Source organism: Triplophysa rosa, linkage group LG8 (genome assembly GCF_024868665.1).
Source record: "Triplophysa rosa linkage group LG8, Trosa_1v2, whole genome shotgun sequence".
In the NCBI taxonomy this organism is placed as follows: domain Eukaryota; kingdom Metazoa; phylum Chordata; class Actinopteri; order Cypriniformes; family Nemacheilidae; genus Triplophysa; species Triplophysa rosa.
The window spans coordinates 15715060-15738330 of NC_079897.1; the positions used below are offsets into that span (position 1 = coordinate 15715060).

Below are 23271 nucleotides of genomic sequence, written 5' to 3' on the forward strand. Positions count from 1 at the left end.
GGTAAACATGGCCTTGTCCCAACTTTTTTGAGATGTGTTGATGCCATGAAATTTAAAATCAACTTATTTTTCCCTTAAAATGATACATTCTCTCAGTTTAAACATTTGATATGTCATCTATGTTGTATTCTGAATAAAATATTGAAATTTGAAACTTCCACATCATTGCATTCTGTTTTTATTCACAATTTGTACAGTGTCCCAACTTTTTTGGAATCGGGTTTGTATATCCCACTTGTATTGTATTGCAGTTTCACAATATGCCCAGTAAACTTTATGGAAGTGAATCATTCGTGTCCTGGAGTTTCTTGGGAGTGTTTAAGCTGAATGGAGCATAGTCCATGAAAAGCTCTGTCAATAAACATTGGTCTATAGTCGCAGATTCCCGGACCAATAACTCGTGAGCTAAACGTTCTTATAACACAAATGACACCTCATTCTATGTAACGTAAACAATGAACTTTAACTTAATTTTCCACAAATCGAGCCTTGTATTGATCTCAGGCGGGAGTCGGCTGAGACAATACCGAAGGGATCGTCTGTAAAGTGCAAAACCCGAAGATTATTAGGCTACTAATAATAGTCATTAACTTCAGTGCTACATACGGTAGTATAACTAAGACCAGTTTAAATTCAGCAGGAGAGCATTAATGTGTAAACTGAATTTGGTGAGACATGTGTAACATTTAAATTATTAATGATTTTTGTAGTAACGCTTTTCTGATTTACAGTCACTTTACAGACGGCTCTTTGGACTTGTCCATGTCGCCTGCTCATATAGAGATTAAAGAGCAGGTTTCATGAATCTCATAAAATTGCCGGCATTGCAGTGTGTAACGTAGCTTTCCTTTAATTTTAACGATCTGCAAAGTTGTTAATCCAAAAAGTCCATGATAAATTAAGATATTGGCTTCCAAAGTAAGGAGTCGACTCCGAACCGCCCAAACAAATCATGAGGCTTTCAAATCTTTTGAGTGTAACATCGATACGTCACAGTGTAACGCATCAGCATAATCCCCGCCTTCCCGCGAAACAGGAACACTCTGACCTGCCCACTAGCACTTCAGGTATTGCGTATACAGCATTGCCGAGGAGACGCTGAGTTTTGTGCTGTGAACGCAAATGTACTTTGTTTTCGCTGTCAAAGGATGACGATGTGAAGGATCAGATGCTAATTTTTTTCCCACGATACAAAGTACAATTCCAACCTTGTGTTATGTGCTCGTCATTTTACCAACGACTGCTTCTCAAATTTTGCCGACTTCAACGTGGGATTTGCCAGCCGCTTGACGGTTTTGTCAAGTGTGCAAAGTTTAGCTGTGGTCACGATCCCCTTCAAACAAAACGGTTTGCTTGTCATTATTTTAAAAATGGACTGCAGCACTATATAATTTTATTATGTAAAGGTGTGTGCATTATCTTAGGAAGCTCTCGCTAACTTTCTCAGTTACTCCTCTCTGTATAATCAAAGTAATGATAAACTTTGGGATAGAGCTGTTGTTGTTCTCCCACAGCTATGACGAAAAAAGATCAACAGAAAACAATAGTTTGAATGGTTTATGAAGATAGATGGAGTACTTGTGATATGGTAATACTGATGCCATTTTATACACTTACAGCGTCTTTGTTTACAAAAACCTTCCTCAGATAAGAACTGTGGTAATGGGCGTTTCGTTTCTGACACGCAGTGTATAGAAAGACCAATCACAACTGATTGGGCCAGTTGGCCAATCGGAGCACACTGGACTCGCGGTAGGGAGGAGGAAAATTTAACAGCTTCGGAGGAATCGTTTAGGGATCTTTGAGAAATGGATAGATACTAAATGCATATTTTAAGAAAACAGCACTGTTTTTTTTACCTTTGATACATTTGAAAATGTTGTTGGGGACTCTAATACAAGATTAGGACACTTACAAAAACCTTTAAACCTGCTCTTTAATTTATATTCTCGTTTTGAGGAAGACTAGGTTGTAGATCCTAATCTAAGGAATTGTGTTATTTGTGTTATAACAACGTTTAGCTCACAAGTTATTGGTCCGGGAATCTACTAAACGCTCCATTGTTAATGTACGGAGCGGGACAACAGGACGTTTGAATGTTTTGCGAGAGAATGCAAAGGTTTTGCGAGGGAACGCAATGTTTCTCGGGGGAACGCAAAAGCTTGAAAAATATATTTTTCTCTTTCCTCTCATTTTTTCCCACCACCGTGTCCCTAAAGGGGCTCCGTAGATCGCCTTAACTTATATCACCTCCTCCTCAATCAACTCCCTGGTTTCTTCGTCTGCACTGCTGCTGAGACAGCAACACTTCAATCCCAGGAGCTAATAAACTGTTGTGTTACTGCAGATATACACTTGAGAGCTGTTTTATGTAAAAACCGCCTGTTGCTGAGATTTACAGTACTCACTCTTTGCACCATTTGAGTACTAAAGAAGTTCCTACTCCAGGGAAGTAACAGAAATACCAAAGATAATATGAGATAATACTGTATTAACAAGATGCGACACTCCCATTATGGGGAGGGAACGCAACGAATGTTCAATATGGTCGCGCTTGAGGGAAGTCCCACCACCCAGTAAACAGAGCCTCTCATCGATCCATAAAGACTGACGATTCTCTGGGGCGGGACTCATGCGCAGTAGCAGAAGCAACCTTGAAAAATTTGATTTTTAGTGCAATTTAGACTGAGGAAACAAAAGTTATTGTGCAGTTTATGTCATGTTTCATTATTGATATGCAATTTCAATTGTGATATTTGCCAGCGATGTCAGAAATATCTGCATTCCCCGAAATAGATAAGACCGTGGTCTTGCTATGTCTGAAATAGCTGTGTGCTTTTTAGAAACATGCAGTTTGATCAATCAAAAATCGAGTATATACACATAATGTGGATATCATCTCTCTGAGCTCCAGATATCTGAAAAACTGAGTCTCCTCAAGTGTTGTAATATCTCTTTTATAATATGCATCATCTCAATCTTCTCTGACTCGATGTTCTCTATACCTCCTACAGCACTGCCTCTTACGCCCTGAAGATTAATAGCTGGACTGGAATAATGCATAAATCTCATTATCTCACTGTTATTTCTCCTTTTCTCTACCTCAGTCTTTCTTGCTCTCACCTTCTGCACCCAAGAAAAGTACAATTATCAAAGACCCACTTCATATGATGTATCAAAAGTGAAATTTGTACTACTGCATACAGTATATAGTACAATAATAGTTTTGAAAAATGTAACACTTATACTGTAGTGCTAACCACACCAAAGGCATGGGAACAACATAATGTAAATTCTATACACAGTATACCTTCAATGCAGCGTTTATTGCTTTGATTGAAAGTGTGTGCCAAATGGGTGAAAAACATAAGCGATTCAGCACTGGCTCATGCTATCAATTTCATAGTCTCTCTCCATCCCATCATGTGGCGGAGGATGAGAGTGTATAATCCTTGAGATTCAGATTAAGTGTCCATTTTCACATAACTACATGAACTACAAACACAGAACACTCCATGATCTTGGTGTTGCTATAACGTAATTTTTTATAGAAATCCCTCCATTAAGCCAAACTTTCGATCTTCCCTTTGTGCTAAAGCAAAGAATTGATTCTTAGAGCTAATGACCTTGAGGTTAATCTCACTGAACTACAAATTAATAAAACTGTAAACAGCACCAGATGAAGGGCAAAGGAATGAAAATCCTCTTTGCAATAGCTCTAAAGCAGGACAGTACACAAATTTATATCATATACTGAACTATGAATCCTATACCAGCCAAAACAATCCACTGTGTATATTGGTACTTCTTTATAGCCTATATATTTTGTATAATGTCCAGTTTGATGATAACTTGAATGTTTATCTAAGGTGCACTGTAAAAACGTTTTGTCTGGTCACCCAAAACGTGCTTGTTGTGTTAGCATCTAAATTTATGACTTAACCAATCTGACTACATTGTTACATTGCAAAAAATAATTCTCATGAGTTAATCACTGTTTGTATAAGTTAACAACTGCATTCTGATATTGATCGTTGTTTTGTGCTTTGATATCAGCCTCTGGGAATGAGGTCTGACTGAAATGGCCTTGCCCTGCTCTCAGGTCAATTTGCAAGTTGCAACAGACGATTTTATAACATTATAATTGGCAAAGGTTGTAAGTTTATGTTGAAACAAATATTAATAGTATGTTGTAAATGTATTAATATTATAATAATATTATGTACGTACTTTCTTATAGACTTTGTTTTACCAAAAGTTCATGTTTAGTTTGTATATGTTGTATACATTTTTTTGTGTAGGCTATTCACCTTTAATCGACCATAAATATTTCTGTATTGTTATAAGCCTCCGTTGTAATAAACTAGCCTACTAGATTTACATTTATTACATTCACATAAATTACTAGGTTTATATCAAGTTATGCTTATAATAAAACATTATAAATCACAGACAAACCATCTGAAGTCAAAGCTGAAGTTGAATAAAATGTCACTCACCGGCGTGTGCACAAATGTTATCGGGTTAAAGTCCACTTGACGGTGAATTCTCTTTCCTGTGCAGTTTACTTCAATAAAATGTTTTCTTTTCATTCGTATTTAAGCAGAAGTCCGAAAAAGATGCTCCGTTTTTTGAGGTTGCTTCGCATTTACAAGCTTTGTTGCGCGTGAAAGTGACTTGCGTCCTCCTCGTGCTCTGCTTCACGCGCGCTCACAGCAGCAGGAAATACTTCAATGAAAGATGCGTAATGTGCAATGAGCTGCATCCTCTCTGCATACACTCCCCAGAAATCGTGCAAGTGAGCTTTCTAACATTTTACAATTTAAACGTTTAAAGATGAAAGACTTCTGATGGTATTGTCTTTGTTTTTCCTTTGTTTTATGATCAATATGATAAAATCTAAATGACTGAAATCATTCTCCTTTACTGACTTTTTATTGGCTCAGCAAACAAAATTATATGCAGGGATTCATTGCAGTGTTGAATAAAACGCATACCATTAAGTTTCAAACTATACTATGAAATGAATGAGATTTTAAGTAACAAATTATGATAAGAATGCAAAACCTAAAAATAGTTCAATTGGCCCAGACCCACTATACACTGGTGAGACATATTCAACACCAGATAAGAGCAACAATATTTGTATGAACAAGAAATAAAACAATAAATCTAATGGCTTGAAATGAATTGTGAGATGCCCATTGCCCGTCATTTCAGATCAGCCAAAGAAAAAAAAAGATTGATCAATGGAAAATGCTCTCCAGGCACGGAAATAGAATGCGTGCGTGCGTGCGTGCGTGCGTGTGTGCGTGCGTGCGTGTGTGCGCGTGCGTGCGTGCGTGCGTGCGTGCGTGTGTGTGTGTGTGTGTGTGTGTGTGTGTGTGTGTGTGAAAGAGCAATACTGTCAGACCTGGGCCAGCTGACAGTTTACCTCAGTAAAACTAAAATGATCACCTTTCAGAAAAGATCCAGATCCTAACTATCACAACACACATTTACATTTGGCACAAACCCCATAACACACAAATCACACTACAATTACCTGAGTCTAAAAATCACATCCACAGGAAATTTAATCCTACAGTGAATGAACTGAGAGATAAAGCACGCAGGGCCTTCTATGTCACCAAACGTCAATGTCCTATAGAAATTCCAAATATAATTTGGCTGAAAATATTTGAATCTGAATTGAACCCATTGCCCTCTATGGCAGTGAAGTGTGGGCTCCAATGACAAATCCAAATGAAGATTTTGCTAAATGGGAAAAACATCCAATTGAGAGCGTGCATGCACAACTCTGTAAAATATACAAGTGCACCGACACACAAACAATGCATGCAGGGCAGATTTCAACCACAACAACACTGACAAAATCAGACCAAATTACAACACAAATGAAACAAAACTATATCACTCATTGGGAAACTAAAAACAACAACAAAGTGAAATGCTATTTTATTTGGCCCTAAAGAGAGAATATAGTATGGTAGACTATCTGTACACAGTGACAGGCAAAAAACTAAGAGCCACGTGGAAAAGATACAGACTCTGTGGACATCAACTCACGAGACGGGCAGACACAGACAAACATGCCTGCCACAGGACCAGAGACTGTGTCCACACTGTAATCTCAACAAAATTGAGACGGAACTCCACTTCCTAACAGAATGCACAAAGTACCATTATACGGACAATGTTTTATGGAAAAATCAAGTCCATACACCAGACGTTTGAAAGTCTGTCAAACGACGAGAAACTGCCCTATCTGTTAGGAGAACACAAGGATTGTGTTAGCTGCACAATATGTGTTTGCTTGTCACAACAAATAGAAAACAATGAATCTGCCCTGTCCTGATGTTTCCCACATATGTACTTAAAGTGAGATTGCACAAAGTAACCACTAGATGACAGTAGGCTTCTGTTTTATCAGACTGGAGCACTCAGTTGAACCTGTATGCACGGTACAACGTGTAAGAGAGTCTCATAATATAAGCGTGAAAATAAACTCACATGGAGGTGGATATGCTGCTACTTTGACTGGCTAAGATCCAAACAGAGTTAAAGGAGGGAATGTGCCTCTAATTGTGAAAGAATGTGCGGTTTTACAATAAAATGTATCTGTTTGAGGTTTTATGTAAAATAGGCTTCAATAGCCATGTAATTCATTCAGCTTTAATCATCCATGTATAATATAACCATGTGCTGTGAGGTTTAGTAGCCTAATAAACTTTAAGACGTTTTGCTTTATTGTTTTTGTGATTGAGAAAGTAATTTCTCAACCTGCAGCAGAATATCTATTAAAATAGGAAACATTACATTATTATTCATTATAATTAAATTAAATAAATTAATAACTGATATCACAATGCCTCTTTTCATTTTGAAATGGACATGGAACTAAGTATTCTAAGATGTCAGAACTATGGAGACAGATCAGTCTCAATAATAATACAGTTACAAAACACAATTCATAAATTCACAGCACAATTCACATTCACAAAATCAGATTCGTAAATTCAAAACACAATTCATAAATTCACAAACATTTTCCCCAAATGCTCAAACAAATATATCTCGCAGAAATAAATTCAGAATGTTTTCACAAATATGTATAAATCATGTTCTTGAATTACTTTCCAGTAAACATTTGTGAACGTTGTTACATGTATTTATGGATTGGTGAATCTGCATTTGCAAATCGTCACACGTGTGTGGATTGCTTTGAATTTGTGTGTGGTATTTTTGAGACTGTCCTGCCACGGTGAGATTCAAGCGTAACTTTTTTTTAAGGATGGCCTGTTCAGCCAATCGCGTTGAGCTTTTGATCCACCAATCAAAACGCTCCTTACTGAAGTGACTCGAGAAGCTCGACGCTGCACAGTACTGTGCAGTGTGCCTGCATCGGTTCAAAAACAGAGAGGGACGCAAGAGCACACTCAACAAGTAAGTAAAGTTTACTTTTTATACCTGATGCCACTCTATATCTCATAAAATATTCATAAAGCTTGTTTTTGTTACTGAGCTGGCGGTGTTGAATTGAAGGTGAACATGTTTGAACTGGTGTTTGTAAGAAGACTGTTGCAGTTACCAGAGCCTTTAAATTTCAGTCGCCACACACTTTGCTCTTGCGGTTCACGTAATAAAACATTTAAACAGATGTTGACACGTATGCCTGAGCGATAAAATAAGAGTAATTTTAAATATTGTAGTTGGGGCTCGGGGGCGTTGGATCCTCTGCTGTTATATTTTAAATGCTGGCAATGTTTTACCTCTTCAGGATGTCATCGCGATTCGCAAGACAAAGCATATTTAAAGCTTTGATATGTTAATGAAAGAAGGGAAATGGCGTGGAATATGACTTGTGGTGATAGATAGTTTCAAATATTGAATTTCAGCACCAAAGCACATTTATTTCAGTATTTTTCGACCACATTTGTTGCTGAAATGACTGCATTTCTTGTCTTTTTAACATATTAGTTGATCTCTCACATCCAGTAGTAGTCAGCTTTAGTTAATGTGTATTGGTAGATAATAGCTACTTAGATTTATATGTTCTAACTGCAGTTAACTATACTAACAATAAACTTAGATACATTGATGAATTTAAACTGTGCCACACAACTTAAACCTCTGACACATTGTTCTCTCTCCTTAATAGGAGCTGATAGAAAAGTCTAAGCAAGAGATTTTCCTGTAGTCATGCAGTCTCAAGTTTCAGTTGTGGTGGGTGTTGTTATTATTTATTTAATACAGGCAAATAATACAACAAACACTACACATGTACAGTAGGACCGATTATTATTTCGTTATTGTTATTATTAAGCAGGTAGTCTGTTACAGAGACTGAAATGACATAAGCTTATTTTTTTTTTTACTCTTAAATGTGGCTTGTTAACGGGTGTATGTCTTTGTTTTCAGCAGGATGGCTAATGAGTGGAGTGATGAATTTTCTGGTAGAGTGATGCAGTTTCTCAGTGGGGTCGTTGGACTGGTGGAGTTGCTGGAGCTGGTGGGGTGGTTTGATGATTAGCCTGTAAGATAGAATTGAATTGAATATTGTCTGAAATTAGTTATAAATTCATTGTCAAGTGCCAAAGTGCTATCACATACAAGGCCACACATTTTCACTAATTTTTAAAGCAGATATTAATATGATGTAAAGCACTTGAGGCACTTGATATAATATGGACAGTTTTATATCATAAATTCATACATTAATAATAATGCAAAGACAAGAGACCAGACAAACAAGTGAAACAGATACATACCCATGGAACATATTTCAACTTCACTATGTCACAAATATTTTATGTTTAACTACATTGCTACATTTGCTTGACAGTTGGTTACTTACTAAATTAACTTGACTTTTTAGGTAACTGTTGCTGTACTGGAGACATTTAGTTTTTACTATCATCACTGGCATAAAATTAAAAGGATGCAATGGCTATTTTCATGTTTATGCCTTTTCTGGTCTCCTTTTTCTACCTGTAAGAGGTTTAATGAGTGTGACGACTTTCCATTCAAGGAAAGGCTCATCTACTACCTGGATATATTAACAAATGAAATGTTTGTTGCCTTATTTATTTTGCAATTACTGCCAAATGTATTTATTGTTGCTTGCATCCACTGATATTTACTTGTTTTGCATGTTTATGTGGATGTCTTATATGTAAGCATTAGTATATAATTACGACTATGTTATGTATTCTATGTTACGTTCTCTCTTAAACTAAACCCATTCCTTTCACTGAAAGCTGTTTATTCAAAATGTCACTACTCACTATTGCTTTTCTGAAGAAATAAAGTCTGTAAACACTGCACCACTGGTTTGTGCGTGTGCTATGTGGGGGTCTGAGTGAAAGATGCATGCTTTGCAGAATCAGATCCAGAAACAACGTCGCAAAACAACATTAGACAATGTGTTGTTATAAAGATTTTCTGTTCGTTTTAAAACTATGGCGAAACAAAGTAGACGTGACAGGTTGTCATAGTCTAAACGGCCGGAACGTTCATATTATAACTATAACTATATTTGCGTCCACACCAGCGGACGACAACGATAACATTGTGTTTATTTTAGGCCTGCGTGCTGCAGTGTTCCCAGTCAGTAAAATGAATGAAGATGACCTGCTGCTGCTGCTTTCGTTTTCGTTCCCGAACGTCTTTTCTCCAAAATATGACAGCAACAGCTGGATGATCGCTCTGACACTTCTCTTCCAGGGAGGCAAAAATGCAAAATATGTGTTTGGTTCGTCATGTCAAAATATGTGTTCGTCGCGTGAACTACGTGCAATCACGTATCATGTCAAAATACGTGCCTGCTTTAGATGCGTCCAGAGGGTTTATTATAAAAGAGGTGCTCGCGTTTGCTAGATACTCGCTTAGTCTCGTGTGTAATTATAGTTAAGTGTTAAGAGAGTGTCTTACGAGTATGCTGTGAATGCGAGCGTCTCTTGAGACGCGACTAAAACATATTTTTGACATTACGAGCCACACAAATGACGGGCTACATACATGGTTTGATGAGCTTCGCATTCGTGCCTCCCCGGAAGAGAAGTCACGGATCGTCACTGAAAGCATATATTTTGCCAGCTTTCTCAGATTTATGTATCAGTGCATTTAATGTGTTAATATTTAGAATTGGCTGCAAATACTGTAGCTTCAGGGGTTTGCTCAAACAGACTGTCAAAGTGTGGCGACTGAAATTTAAAGGCTCTGGTAACTGCAACAGTCTTCTTACAAACACCAGTTCAAACATGTTTACCTTCAATTCAACACCGCCAGCTCAGTAACAAAAACAAGCTTTATGAATATTTTATGAGATATAGAGTGGCATCAGGTATAAAAAGTAAACTTTACTTACTTGTTGAGTGTGCTCTTGCGTCCCTCTCTGTTTTTGAACCGATGCAGGCACACTGCACAGAACTGTGCAGCGTCGAGCTTCTCGAGTCACTTCAGTAAGGAGCGTTTTGATTGGTGGATCAAAAGCTCAACGCGATTGGCTGAACAGGCCATCCTTAAAAAAAATTTACGCTTGAATCTCACCGTGGCAGGACAGTCTCAAAAATACCACACACAAATTCAAAGCAATCCACACACGTGTGACGATTTGCAAATGCAGATTCACCAATCCATAAATACATGTAACAACATTCACAAATGTTTACTGGAAAGTAATTCAAGAACATGATTTATACATATTTGTGAAAACATTCTGAATTTATTTCTGCGAGATATATTTGTGTGAGCATTTGGGGAAAATGTTTGTGAATTTATGAATTGTGTTTTGAATTTACGAATCTGATTTTGTGAATGTGAATTGTGCTGTGAATTTATTAAATTAAATTAAATTTTATTTATATAGCGCTTTTCACAATGTGCATTGTTCCAAAGCAGCTTTACAGGAGCAAATAAGAAAAACACAGAAAGGTAAAACACAGCACAGTGCATGGTGTTTATAGACCAAGCAAGATCATTATAATAAATAATATGTAATAAATAAATGAATAAATAAATGCAGTCTCCCGGTGAGCAAGCCAACACTGCACTGCTCTGCTGTGGCGAGGAACCCAAACACCAATGATGAATAATGGAGAAAAAAAAAACCTCGGGAGAAACCAGGCTCAGCCGGGAGGGCCAGATCTCCTCTGACGTGTCATAGCTGCACTCAGTGACCCTGACCAAAGCCACCGAGCAACGTCCACGAAGAACAGGGAGAGCCCACGAGCTGAATTTATGAATTGTATTTTGTAAATGTATTATTATTGAGACTGATCTGTCTCCATACAGAACACTGTGTTCTGTCTGTGCTAGTGCAGAATGATGTCAGACAAATGCAAACACAGATTGCTTTTGGGTATTATGTTGCAAATATGATAATAATGTCATATAATCTTATTCAATAGATCATCGAATAAATAGCAAATACATGAAGAAAACATTAGTATTTAATGTAGTATTTCCTAAATATTAGTATTTGGGAAAGACTGTTAAATACATGTATAAACTATTTAGTCAAACATTTAGTTTGTACAATAACTCTGTTAGTTCTTTGAAAGCATGATTAGCAATATTCATGGAATCTGTGATTATACAATTGAACTTTTAGACTGAATGCAGTTATTCCCGTGCTACCTTTCAGCACATTCATGTTCAGTGTGGTCCTGAATGAGATAAACATCCAGCTGAACACATGCCAATCTCCAGTCTGATTCACTCGCTCTGCCTTGGGTTGCCAGATCCATAAAATGCTGAACAAAACGTCTAATTCAGAGTCAAGGTTTGTCTTAGCACACCAGAGTTGCTGCAGTGGAAGAAGCCTCCAAAAATACAGAATAAAATAAGAAATACAAACAGTTAGAAATTTGCAATTGTCTTTTCTCTTTAACCAATTTATTTTCACCATGTCTGAATCAAAACGTACTTTTAAAAAACTCAGTTTTGCATAATTGTATAATAAGATAAGAATTTAAATCTCTAAATAAGAATTTAGCCAATTAATGTTTAGGATATATGAATGGAAGTTCCGGTGGGGTTGATGGACTGAATATGACAAAGCACAATACCTGAGGATGAATGCCAGGACAGGTAACAGCAAACAAGTCTAATGATTTTCAATGCATCTTGTTTAGATACAAGTCGATTATTAAATAAACTGAGTATTGGAGTAACATGAGTTCTCTGTTTTTATTACAGAGGGCTACTGAAAGTGACGTGAATATAAACATCAGCACCAGAGACAGAGGATCAATATTTCATCTTGAACTCCACTAATCAGTCTGCAGAGAAACAAACCATTTGTTACATGCAAAAATGTCCACCCATTTAATTAAATCTTCTGTGCAGGGCAGTCAAACAAGTGGGCAATCTGTCAGTGGGCAGACGAGCACTGGAGAATTAATTAACATAATGTAAGCAAGGCACAAGGGCGGTTTAAAGCCATTTAAAGGGTCCCTGATTATTTATGTCGTGGTACCTTAATCAGATTGTTTTTCGTTCGAAATCCCCCCGTGTAGTGGCACAGCGCTGAAACACACACAGGTTTAGCCGGGGGTCTCCGTAGGGCTGAGTGACTGTGTCTGGCAATTATGACCCCTTTGATGTTAAGGGAGACACCATGGGAAGGGCAGGACCTCAAGTTTAAGGCATCAAGACTACCACACACCGTGATATCTGATGTGTTAATCTGCATGGAGGCCTTGTGTCAGCGGGTAACCGTGGCGAAAAATCGTCAAAATGATTTATAACAGGGTTGGACACAAAAACGGATACAAATTTAAACCTGAATGCACATTTTGAAAGACAATCTCTGCCAAATGCATAAATGCAAATGTATGTGATTGAAAGGGACTGGTTTAATAAATCCATTTTGGTCCAAGCTGGTTCGTGCTGGTTTGTTGCTGGTATAGGCATGTGGTTAAGATGTCTAGTTGGGACACCAACATCCATCCAATTGCTGGTCTTTCCAAAAAGAAATTGATGTTTATATCAACCAATAGTCCTTCAGTGACAAGCCAGACAAACTTTCTGTCTCCTTCTTCATGTCCCCGTCTCCACTCTCTCTCTCTCTCTCTCTCTCTCTCTCTCTCTCTCTCTCTCTCTCTCTCTCTCTCTCTCTCTCTCTCTCTATCTCCCTCTCTCTCTCTCTCTCTCTCTCTCTCTCTCTCTCTCTCAGATTGCCTTTCCTTTGCCTATTTTGGCAGGCCTGTGCCAGGTATTTGTTGAAATTCCACACACCCCGCAGGGAGAGGTATGTTGCCCTTCTTCTCGTCTTGGCCCCGGTGCCTGTCTCTGTCCATCTTGTGTTCTCAAATATACAGCACATGCCTGGGACACGCTAAGCCCAGATCACTTCTCTAAGCCTTGCAGACTTCACACAAGAGTTATAACAGAGTTTAGACCAACAGAGCAGGATCTGAGAAGAGATTACCGGTCAAAATGCCCCAACAGATATAATGAACAAAATAGGAAATTAAAAGAACAGTTACCCCAATTTCTGTCATTACACACTCATGTCATTCCAAACATGCTGTGTGTTAAAAACAAAAGGAGGACATTTTGAAAACCTTTGGTAAGCTTTTGTATGTTTTTCTTTATTTAGCACTTTTAAACTGGCGCACCTGTGCTTGATCACAGTACATATGTGAACCTATTGGCATTGACATCAAAAACGCCTGTTTATTGTTTTAAAGGAACAGTTCAGCCAAAAATGAAAATTCTGCCTTCATTTACGCACCCTCTAGTTAGTTCCAATCTGTATACATGTCTTTGTTCTGATGAACACAGAGAAATTTATTTGGAAGAATGCTTTAGGAACAAATTGCTTTATAAATTTCTTTGTTCTGTTGAACACAAAAGAAGATATTTGAAAGAATGTAGGAAAAGCAAACAGTTCTGGGGCACTTTTGACTAGCATTGTATTTTTTCCTACTATGGTAGTCAATGGTGGCCAAGAACTGTTTTGTTACAAGCATTCGTCCATATCTTTCTCTGTGTTAACCAGAACAAAGAAATTTATAAAGATGTTAAACAACTCGAGGGTGCGTAAATGATGAAAGAATTTTAATTTTGGGTGAACTGTTCCTTTAAGTGGACTGCAGACTCAAATAAGTAGAAAATTATTAGAGAATAACATATTGAATTCCATCTGTACATTTAACACAATCTCATGGCAATTCAAAAATATTATATGAGCTACATTGGTTAAATGTGTATGATCTGCTTTTTCACAATATTTTTTTGTCAGATTCAATTCAAATTTATACTAAATAGCCACCTGGTATATGAATTCTCACGAGATCAGGATCATTGTCTGGTTCGCAAATTTTTTTTGTATGGCTTCATATAACTCTATGGAATACATTGAGGGTGCCTTTTTGCCATTAAGGGTGCTTTTTGTGTTTCATGGATAAACCCTCTAGTTTTTCAGTGGTTTATGTAAATTTTTGAGGGTTATACCACCCCATACTTTTAGTTTTTAAAAGAACATTATCCAGTGGAAATGCGGTTGCGTTCACATGCAATTCACCAACTTCACGAGACAGTGTAATATTAAAACAGCCAGATGCATTTCTGATTGATCGTAGCAATAATCTGACAATATCCGTTTTGGATAACTTCTCCATTTAAGTGTTATTTGACACTTTTAACCTCGATGATTTCATGACAAAAATCTTAGAAGGTCTCACCATCCAACAGTAATTCACACGAGTCATTCTTTCTGAACATTTCTGAGTCTCAGATACTGTCAGTTTAACTCATTTTACTTATTGTGGTCACAGAAGTGCATTGAAAAATATTGAACAGTGAAACCAGGACACTGATTCATTAAACAGATTCAATGGATGGCTGCGGTCAACTTCACACATATTCATTTCATTGATTAGATGTGTGTGAGTGTTGACTGTATCGGGTGTTGGGTGCTGGTGTTAAGTTGAAGTGTTTCAGTCTTGTGTGTGTTGGCTGGAGTGTGTTGAATGCGCAGATATGTGTGTGTTGTCCTTGGAGGCTCTTGAGTAGATGTGTGTGTTGGCCCTTGGTGCGAAGCAGAAAATGGTGTCAGTAGCTCATGAGGAGACAGGATTATAACTTCTTTTGCCCTCTTTCTGTCTCTTTCTCTCATTCTATCGCTCTATTTCTGTCGTTCTTTCTCATTGGTTAGTAATTTACACCGAGCGTTCCTTTACACTGGACTGCCTTCGTCTTATGAGTCATCTTCATTTTACAGGAAAGAACATGTGTGAGCAGATTCACTCGCGTGCATCAAAGATCTAGAAACCAGTAGACCTCCTGAAGTTAAGGATCACATTTAAAATGAAATGGTGCTTAAAATTGACAATAGAATTAGGGTGAAGCTAAATAGGGATGTAAAAATACTGTAAATAGCCACAATCAATTTTGTAACTAGTCTTGGTCATGTAAAGTTAACATCCATTATAATATTTTTAAGATAGCCTACTGAAGCAGCTGTTTCTGGTTAAGAGTGTACATTTCATTCTTTATGAAATGTCTATGTGAACACATATTTCAGGGCAGGCTGAGCAATTATGTGTTAGATATTCAGACCATGTATCACTTTTAACTTTTGCATGACTAAGGAGGTGAAAATGTCTTTGAAACATTTTCTGTCCATTAATGGTTATGTGTTGCTGTATGGTTGTTAGGGAGCAATATTTCAAGTGAAAGATCTTCAGTGCCTCGACTGTGGCTTGGATTGTGGTACGTTTTAAAATTTCATCCAACATTTTTCACGCATGATTCAGTCCCAAATAATGGTTTTGTATTGTATTTGTGTATTCATTTGTTCTGTATAACTGAAAATCTTTTATGCTCCTTTACAACTCCTTGACAAATTCTCTAATGAATACCTTAAAAGTATTCCTCGCATGATCTCAGATCCAAGAAACTTCAATGGGTGATGGACATAAATATTTGTCTCTGACATTTACAAGTGCTTTTTTCTACGCTATACTTACTGTATTGCTCTTGGCATTTGTAAATATTGCCCCAAAGCACTGACTTTGCACTCATAAAGATGTCTTTTTAAAATGGGCAGCAGGGATTTAAAAACAGGCGAAAAGTTAATGATAACAACATGAACACCACAAAAAATGTCTTTGAGATTTAACACAACATCTAATCATAGTCAGTCCTTTGCCAATGGGGATCAATCTACTCTCTCCAAGACTATTCATAATAGTGTGGGTCTTTGTTAAAGACACCCCTCTTTCTAGTCTTTGAGCACAACCTCTCCTCATCCCTCCCATCATTTGCTTCTGACAACATATGTGCGGGAAGTGACTGCCTGAGATCTGCACTTAAACTTTCTGTCTGTCCTTATTAAGAAATATTATCATATCTTTAACAACGTCTTGATGTATGACATGTAGTTTTATTATATATGTCACAATTTGATAAGGATATTTTCGGTTTCATAATTGTGCGGTTTAAGTCTGGATATACTGCAGGTCGACGTATGTAACATGCCATCCCTGAATACTCAGTTCACGGTAAGACAACTTGTATAATCTAAATACAAATCCTAACGTTATAATTTCGTTATTGGCGTATGTTTATCGATTTTTTTTATTTATTTTAGAGACAAAACTAAATTATAGCAATAATTTATGTTTAATGCATCGTTTTATTTCTGTCAATTGTAAAACTCTAATGTCTAATGTTCTTTAACATTCTTTTTTCTATCATAATGCAAATCACAAATCTAGCTTAAATGTGACGATGTTTTTACATATAAAGCAACGCAGAGTACCGAGCTAAAGATGCTTTAATTAAACTATACATCACAATGTAGCCTAATAAATAGGCTACATGATTGGCGTTCTTTTACATTGAAAAAATAAATAAATTTCAACAAGAACTAAACTTACAATGTTAAGACAACATTGGTAATGTTTAGCTTACTCATAGTGCCTAAAATTTATTGTGAAAGACACAGCTAGACCTTGACTGTTATTCGTTATTAAATGCATAAATCCCCGTTGACTTATTTTTGTTTAGTTAGTTGGCGTATTTATTTACGATTCCTAACCTTTTTGCTAAGCTGTTTGACATATCTCGCCTTTGGGCAAATCGTGGTGTATAAACTACACATAAAGAATATCTACAAAAAAATAATATAAACTCACAGGAAATTATGAAGTACTGGTCCTATACAATGAGGTGTGTCAATCCATTAAGAAAGGTGTTATTTAAAGCACCCGGGTAATGGACGCGGCGGGATACTGCCATGTGCCAATGCTGCTGCGTTTAAACAGCAGCTCGTAAGCGTCTTTCAGGGTCACCATGTGCCATCTACATTCTTTCCAGTAATTCCAGCGTTCGTGTGCCCGCGGCACGGCTTTGATCTCCTCACCCGTCATCATAATTCCCGTACAGAGCTTCTGAAACAGAAGTGTCAAACTGTCAAGCTTTGACGACATTTACATGAAGTCAGTAAATTATGCATTACGGAAATTATTATTTGCTCGATAATGTAAACATTAACATTTTGATTTTACGGATTTCATATCAGGAAGCGAAAACGTAACAATTGTAGCAAGAAAATAAACAAATAAAACATATAATAAGATTGTAGCTTTAATGTGTAAAGCGAAGGAAATTTACTTTTCTTTAAATTATTATATTAATTCGATAGAAAGGGCTAATGTGATATACATATATTTTCCCTCTGGGATTAGGGTGGGTTCTTGAGTTCGAAAAGTTAAATATGTTTGTGAGTAAAATAATTAACAAATAAAAATAGAAATATTAAATATAAATATATTGGTGACAATCAAACAGAACTGCAATGATTTTTACGCGTTGCGCAGCAATATTCTGTTAACTCATAACTTGTCAATTAAAACGAGTGAAACTGAAACAAACTTTAATTACAGCATACAGATAAAATGTTGTTATTATTTAATTTGTTTTATTGGTTTTTTTTTCAAAAGATTAAACATTGTTGACAAATGCTAATTATTCTAATCACAACAATGGTTCACTAATCATAGCTCTTGTTTCTTGTTTCTGTCTCCCACATTTTTCTCTAAGGCAGTGCTCAAAAAAGCTCTTCTAATGTGAATCCCCTAAAAATATTCTGAAGCTCCGTAAATTTGCTCATCTTGGGACATCTGCCATTCAAGACAAATGGACATCTCTAGTTCAACTTCCCTTTCCTCCTCCCCTTCTCCTTCCTACACATTTCCCGTTCTCCATAATTTCTCCCTTCCCTCCTCTTCCCCCTCTCTCTCTCCATCCCCAAGCATAGCATCCACCGCTCTCTTCTGCCTTTTCCTATCACTCCTGTCTCTGTTGGGAATGCTGGGAAACCTATACACTTTAGGTCTTCTTATTCGGCGCCGCAGGACGTCAAGGCGGCGGCATACAGCTCCCATCTGTTGTTACAGCCTATCCTGCCTCAGTCCCTCTTCTCCTTCTTTCTCTCCCTCCTCATCCCCCACCTCTTCCTCCTCTTCTTCCTCCCTGCACTTACAGGTTCTAAGCCTGGCTTTAGCAGACCTGGTGTACCTCTCAACTGCCCCCTTTATCGTGTACGACAGTTTGGCATCTGACTGGGCCTTTGGAGAACTCGGCTGCCGGCTCCTGCTAAGTTTGGACCTGCTCACCATGCACGCGAGCATCTTCACCCTCACGGCCATGAGTCTGGACCGGTATCGAGCTGTGGCCGACCCGTTGGCAGCCTCCTCCACACCTTCATCCGGACTGTTGAGAGTAGCTTTGGCCTGGGGCTTTGCCGTAGCTCTGAGTTTACCCATGATGATCACTTTGCACCTTGAGGACGGAGAGAACCAAGAGGGCAAGTTGTGCGTGCCGGCCTGGGATGAGCAGAGTTCCAAAGCCTACCTCAGTGTGCTCTTCTGCACCAGCATCCTAGGCCCAGGACTGGCCATCGGAGCTTTGTATGCAGCCTTGGGGAGACTCTACTGGGTATCTCAGACTCAACCAGCCTGGGCAGGAGGGGGAAACGCCTACCCGCCTCGTGCACCTCGCCCCAAAGTTCTGCTCCTCATCCTGGGCATCGTGATAACGTTCTGGGCTTGTTTTCTTCCATTCTGGATATGGCAGCTTCTGCCGCTCTACCGCCCAGATGTGCTGCGTGCGGTGCCAGTGGGCACGCAGGTCACCGTCAATCGCATCCTCACAGGGCTTACTTACGGAAACTCATGTGTGAATCCGTTCTTCTACACGCTGCTGACAGGCAAGCGCAGACGGACCAGCAGAAAGACGATAAGTGCAGCTGCCCCACTTTGCCATAAAGGCAGCTCTGATCAGCAGTGACATTTGTTTTGGCCTCCAATAAGTACAGTCTACAAATCCCATCACCAATATAGATATGTTTAAACAGATTACTTATTAGTTTGGTGCTAAAGGGTTAAAGTTTATAGCTTTATATGTGCCCTGTATATATAGCAATATTGTCAAATCCAAAATCTAATCGAATCTAGTAATATATACTGTATATATATTATGTGTTACAGCCCTGCAAACCAAAAAGACATAAGGCATGTGAATGCTTATAGTATGGAATCTTGAGTGTATAACTTTTGACAGGGACATCAAAATCCCTCTCAAACCTGCCTTCAAAATTATTGGGCTACAATGTGTGAAACATCTGTTTTAATGGTCAAAAAAGGCAACTTGAAAGGGACAAAACAAGCCCCGGGATATTCTGACAACAGGTGTGAAGCATTTAACTACCAAATTGGTTTATTAGACTAAGTGCAAAGATGAAATTACATAGTATAGATTTGGCTCAAAGCTAAAGGACGTGTCAGAGTTTGCTCTTTTGTGGAGGATAAATCACTTGTCTGTCACAAAGCCAGGACAAACATCGCCCGTTCTCCAATAGGACATTATGCTCGGCATGAGCTACTTTATCAGACTCGACTAAACAATCTTCTGCAGAAGACAGCATGTATTGGCACCTTATATTAATTATTTGCCATTTGTTATTAAACTGTTGTTTTTTATGGTTTTACTGAATGGAATTGTGCAAATTATGGACCTATTCTGAAATCTGAACTACTCCTAAAATATTTGAATTTCCAAACATATTTTTTAGCACATTCACACTTTAGCAATTTGCTCATATACTAAGTACATCTTGTCCAAAATGACCATTTCTAACTGTTAAAGTTAGAAAACCATATTTAAAGAATTAAAATCAACATGTCTTGCACCTAAGCTCAACCCTTCAAAAGATATTTTTGAAAAGATGTTTGTTCTTTGTTGTATCTCTGTATTGTTTTGTTTTTACTGTTAAATAATGCATTGCTTTGCACAAGGCTTCGCTAAAATTATCTATGAAATCTGAGGTGCTTATTTTAACATACAATTGTCAATAAAAATTGTATGTAAATGAATAGAAGAATGGATTACGCTCTTCTGGGCGCTATTGTTCGCTATGTTGTTCCAAATCTGTATAAATGTATTTGTTCTGATGAACACAGAGAAAGATATTTGGAAGAATGGTTGTCTTGGCCACCATAGTTGGAAAAATTCATTTATAAATTTCTTTGTTCTGTTAAACACAAAAGAAGATATTTTAAGGGATGTAGGAAATCAAACAGTTCTGGGGCACTTTTGACTACCATTGTCATTTTTCCTACTATGGTAGTCGATGGTGGCCAAGAACTGTTTGGTTACAAGCATTCTCCCATATATCTTTCTCTGTGTTCATCAGAACAAATACATTTATACAGATTGTTTATACAGATCATCGAGGGTGAGATGATGACAATTTTTATTTTTGGGTGAACTATCCCTTTAATGACAACTACAGACAGACTGTGATTTACACTGTGTTACTGTTCTTTATAACACGTGACCAAGTTTTTACAGATGGAAAGGCAGAACTAAAAGTAATAGTAAGGAAAATATTAATAAATGAAAATGACATGAAGAGAAAACAAGAGGGAGAGATTGAGACATGTCAAGAAATTTTTCATTTAGGAATATTTATTCATGTGCCGGCATTGGCCGGCTCTGTGCTCTTGCTAGCATTCACTTTTTTGTAGGTCTTGCATGGAGTGTGTGTGTATTGCACTGCAGTGCTTGGATGGGACAGTGTTTTCATTGGAAAACATGAGCTTCTGTATCAGCTTTTCTGCACTTTCTCAAAATTAACCACAAATGGGTTTAATGTCAGGTTAGCAGTGCTGGTCATGTGTCAGTTGTGACATCCATACAACAATGTTCCATCTGAAAGATTTATGATAAGTACAAGCTAAAGCGACCTCTTATAATTTGTACATATCATTTGTATTGTTGAATTGTAGCACTGTATTGGTATAGGACTGCCCGCTGCTCTCTGACGCACATGAACAAATATTGTTTGACTGAAAGCAGTGAGGAGTGTAGACGTGTGAGTTTGTATATGTCATGGGGGTGTCTTGAGACTCTTAGGGATCTGTTAGGGACGTTTGTAAGATCTGCTGATGGAGATCTTAGTTAGCGGGCTGAAGACAGCAAACTGACTTTTGAATGTTTAAAGTTAAAACATAAACTAAAATATAAAATATAACTAGAAATATTCTTTTCTTATTTCTTATATTAAGTTCATGCTTATAAATTCTCTGGACATACAATCAACTGAACTAATAATTCTCTCAAACCTTAATAATTGATCCTATGAAAACCTATGTAACAGTTTTATGTTTCATGGTAAAATACACTGATGTTCTGATGTTCACCACATTTGGTCTAACATTTCCATTCCACGTATAGTTTGGAAGCATGCCATCTAACATAGGACTCCACAAGGACCCGGTGTGTGCACCTCCCTGTAACTCTTTTAATTTTCCATGGGCATGTGTTTTCATTTACAGTACCTGCAAAACATCAGAGCAGGTCCGAGGAGCAATATATCCACGTGAAGCTCTCAAACAGGTCCTATTGCGTGACAGCACCATTGCCACAATCACATGGGGTCTGCATTATATGAAGGTAAAGGGAAAATGCTAATTCTGTCATCATTTACTCACCCTCAGATTGTTCCAAACCTGTATAAGTTTATTTGTTCTGATGAACACAAAGGAAGATATTTGGAGGAATGTCAGTAACAGATCTCCTCCCCCATTGACTCCCATATAGTATTTATTTTCCCTACTATGGCAGTAAATGGGGGATGAGATCTGTTTGGTTTCTGACGTTCTTCCAGATATCTTCCTTTGTGTTCAGCAGAACAAACACATTTTCACAGATTTAGAAGACTCACAGAGGTTCTGAGTAAATGATGACAGACATCAACACCTTTGTGTTAAACTAAAGTTTTTTTAAGGTGGAACATTTTTCTAAAAAGGCAAGAAAGAAATGGTTAGATTTTTTGAATCGTTGAATAACCATTTTAAGACCAGAAATGGTTATTCAACGGCATTGCTGCGAAGAACCCTTTAAAGCATGGGTCTTCAACCGGGGGTCCGCAGCACCTAGGGGATCCTCGGTGGAACTGCAAGGGGTCCGCAAATTACTGTTTACTCACAGGCAACTTCTGTTTAAAAATGTAAAGCATGTACAGAAATATTACAACCAATGTTCTCTTTAAGCTGCGCACGTGCGCGACCGCGCGGACTCGTTGAAGCTCTCGCTTATTGCAATTTTAAACGGCGTGCGGACAAAAACATCCACCAGAAGCGATAGAAGAAACGTTACATCTGCTTCATCATCTCCCTTCCGATAAGTTCAGAGTACGCATGAAAGGAGTGGCGTGCAAATAAAGTGCATTCTCATATAGGCTACTTCTGACCTTTTGTTAAAGTTAAGCGCTAATTTGACAGGCAAATGACACCACACCGCTTCTGCATTGTAAACTCTGACAAAACTATCGTACATGTTTAAAATAAATGAAACGCGCACCGTGTAGTACTGATGGTGCACGTCAAACAAATTGGCCCAAAAATAATGCGGACTCATTGCATGTTGCTCTCCTTAGTCTGATGTGATGCTCTGCAGAAAAAAAAACTCGTGAAGAAAGACAACGGAGCTCAGAATTATAAAATAGCGGTGTGTTCTGCAACACACAGAGAAGCGGAAGAAAAAAATGACACTTAATAAAACGGCCTGCTTTTACAACACAATGCATAAGATCTGCACTGATTTCTTTCGCATCTAGAGACAACCTCCACTAGAATAGTATTTGTGTCATTAATCAGGGTCAGTCATCTCATTGAAGCCTTAAAAAAAACTAAGGTTCAGGACAAGTAAATTGTCCATCTCACAGAAACATTAAAACAAATGATGTTGCAA

General features: G+C 37.8%; 1 protein-coding gene and 1 long non-coding RNA gene across 4 annotated transcripts; both read left to right on the plus strand.

Annotated features, from left to right (window-relative positions):
• The first annotated feature begins 7387 nt into the window (after window positions 1-7387).
• On the plus strand, window positions 7388-8537 carry LOC130558088 (uncharacterized). Of its 2 annotated transcripts, none has more exons than XR_008963390.1 (3): window positions 7388-7446; window positions 8162-8226; window positions 8425-8537. It is a non-coding gene; the product is annotated as an uncharacterized LOC130558088 (long non-coding RNA). The 2 variants fall into 2 exon arrangements; XR_008963389.1 differs by having other exon boundaries at window positions 8422-8535.
• A 7814-nt stretch (window positions 8538-16351) lies between these two features.
• On the plus strand, window positions 16352-19346 carry uts2r3 (urotensin-2 receptor 3). 2 transcript variants are annotated; one of them, XM_057340665.1, is made up of 2 exons: window positions 16352-16514; window positions 18058-19346. In XM_057340665.1, the coding sequence occupies exon 2, from the start codon at window positions 18154-18156 to the stop codon at window positions 19303-19305; it is 1152 nt and encodes a 383-aa protein (XP_057196648.1). In that variant the 5' UTR covers window positions 16352-16514; window positions 18058-18153; the 3' UTR covers window positions 19306-19346. The 2 variants fall into 2 exon arrangements, with proteins under 2 accessions (XP_057196648.1, XP_057196649.1); XM_057340666.1 differs by having other exon boundaries at window positions 18062-19346.
• Window positions 19347-23271: the final 3925 nt, after the last annotated feature.

Bases quoted from the DNA above. Each gene is read 5' to 3' on its own strand.
- uts2r3 (XM_057340665.1), top strand. From the start codon at position 18,154: ATGGACATCTCTAGTTCAACTTCCCTTTCCTCCTCCCCTTCTCCTTCC.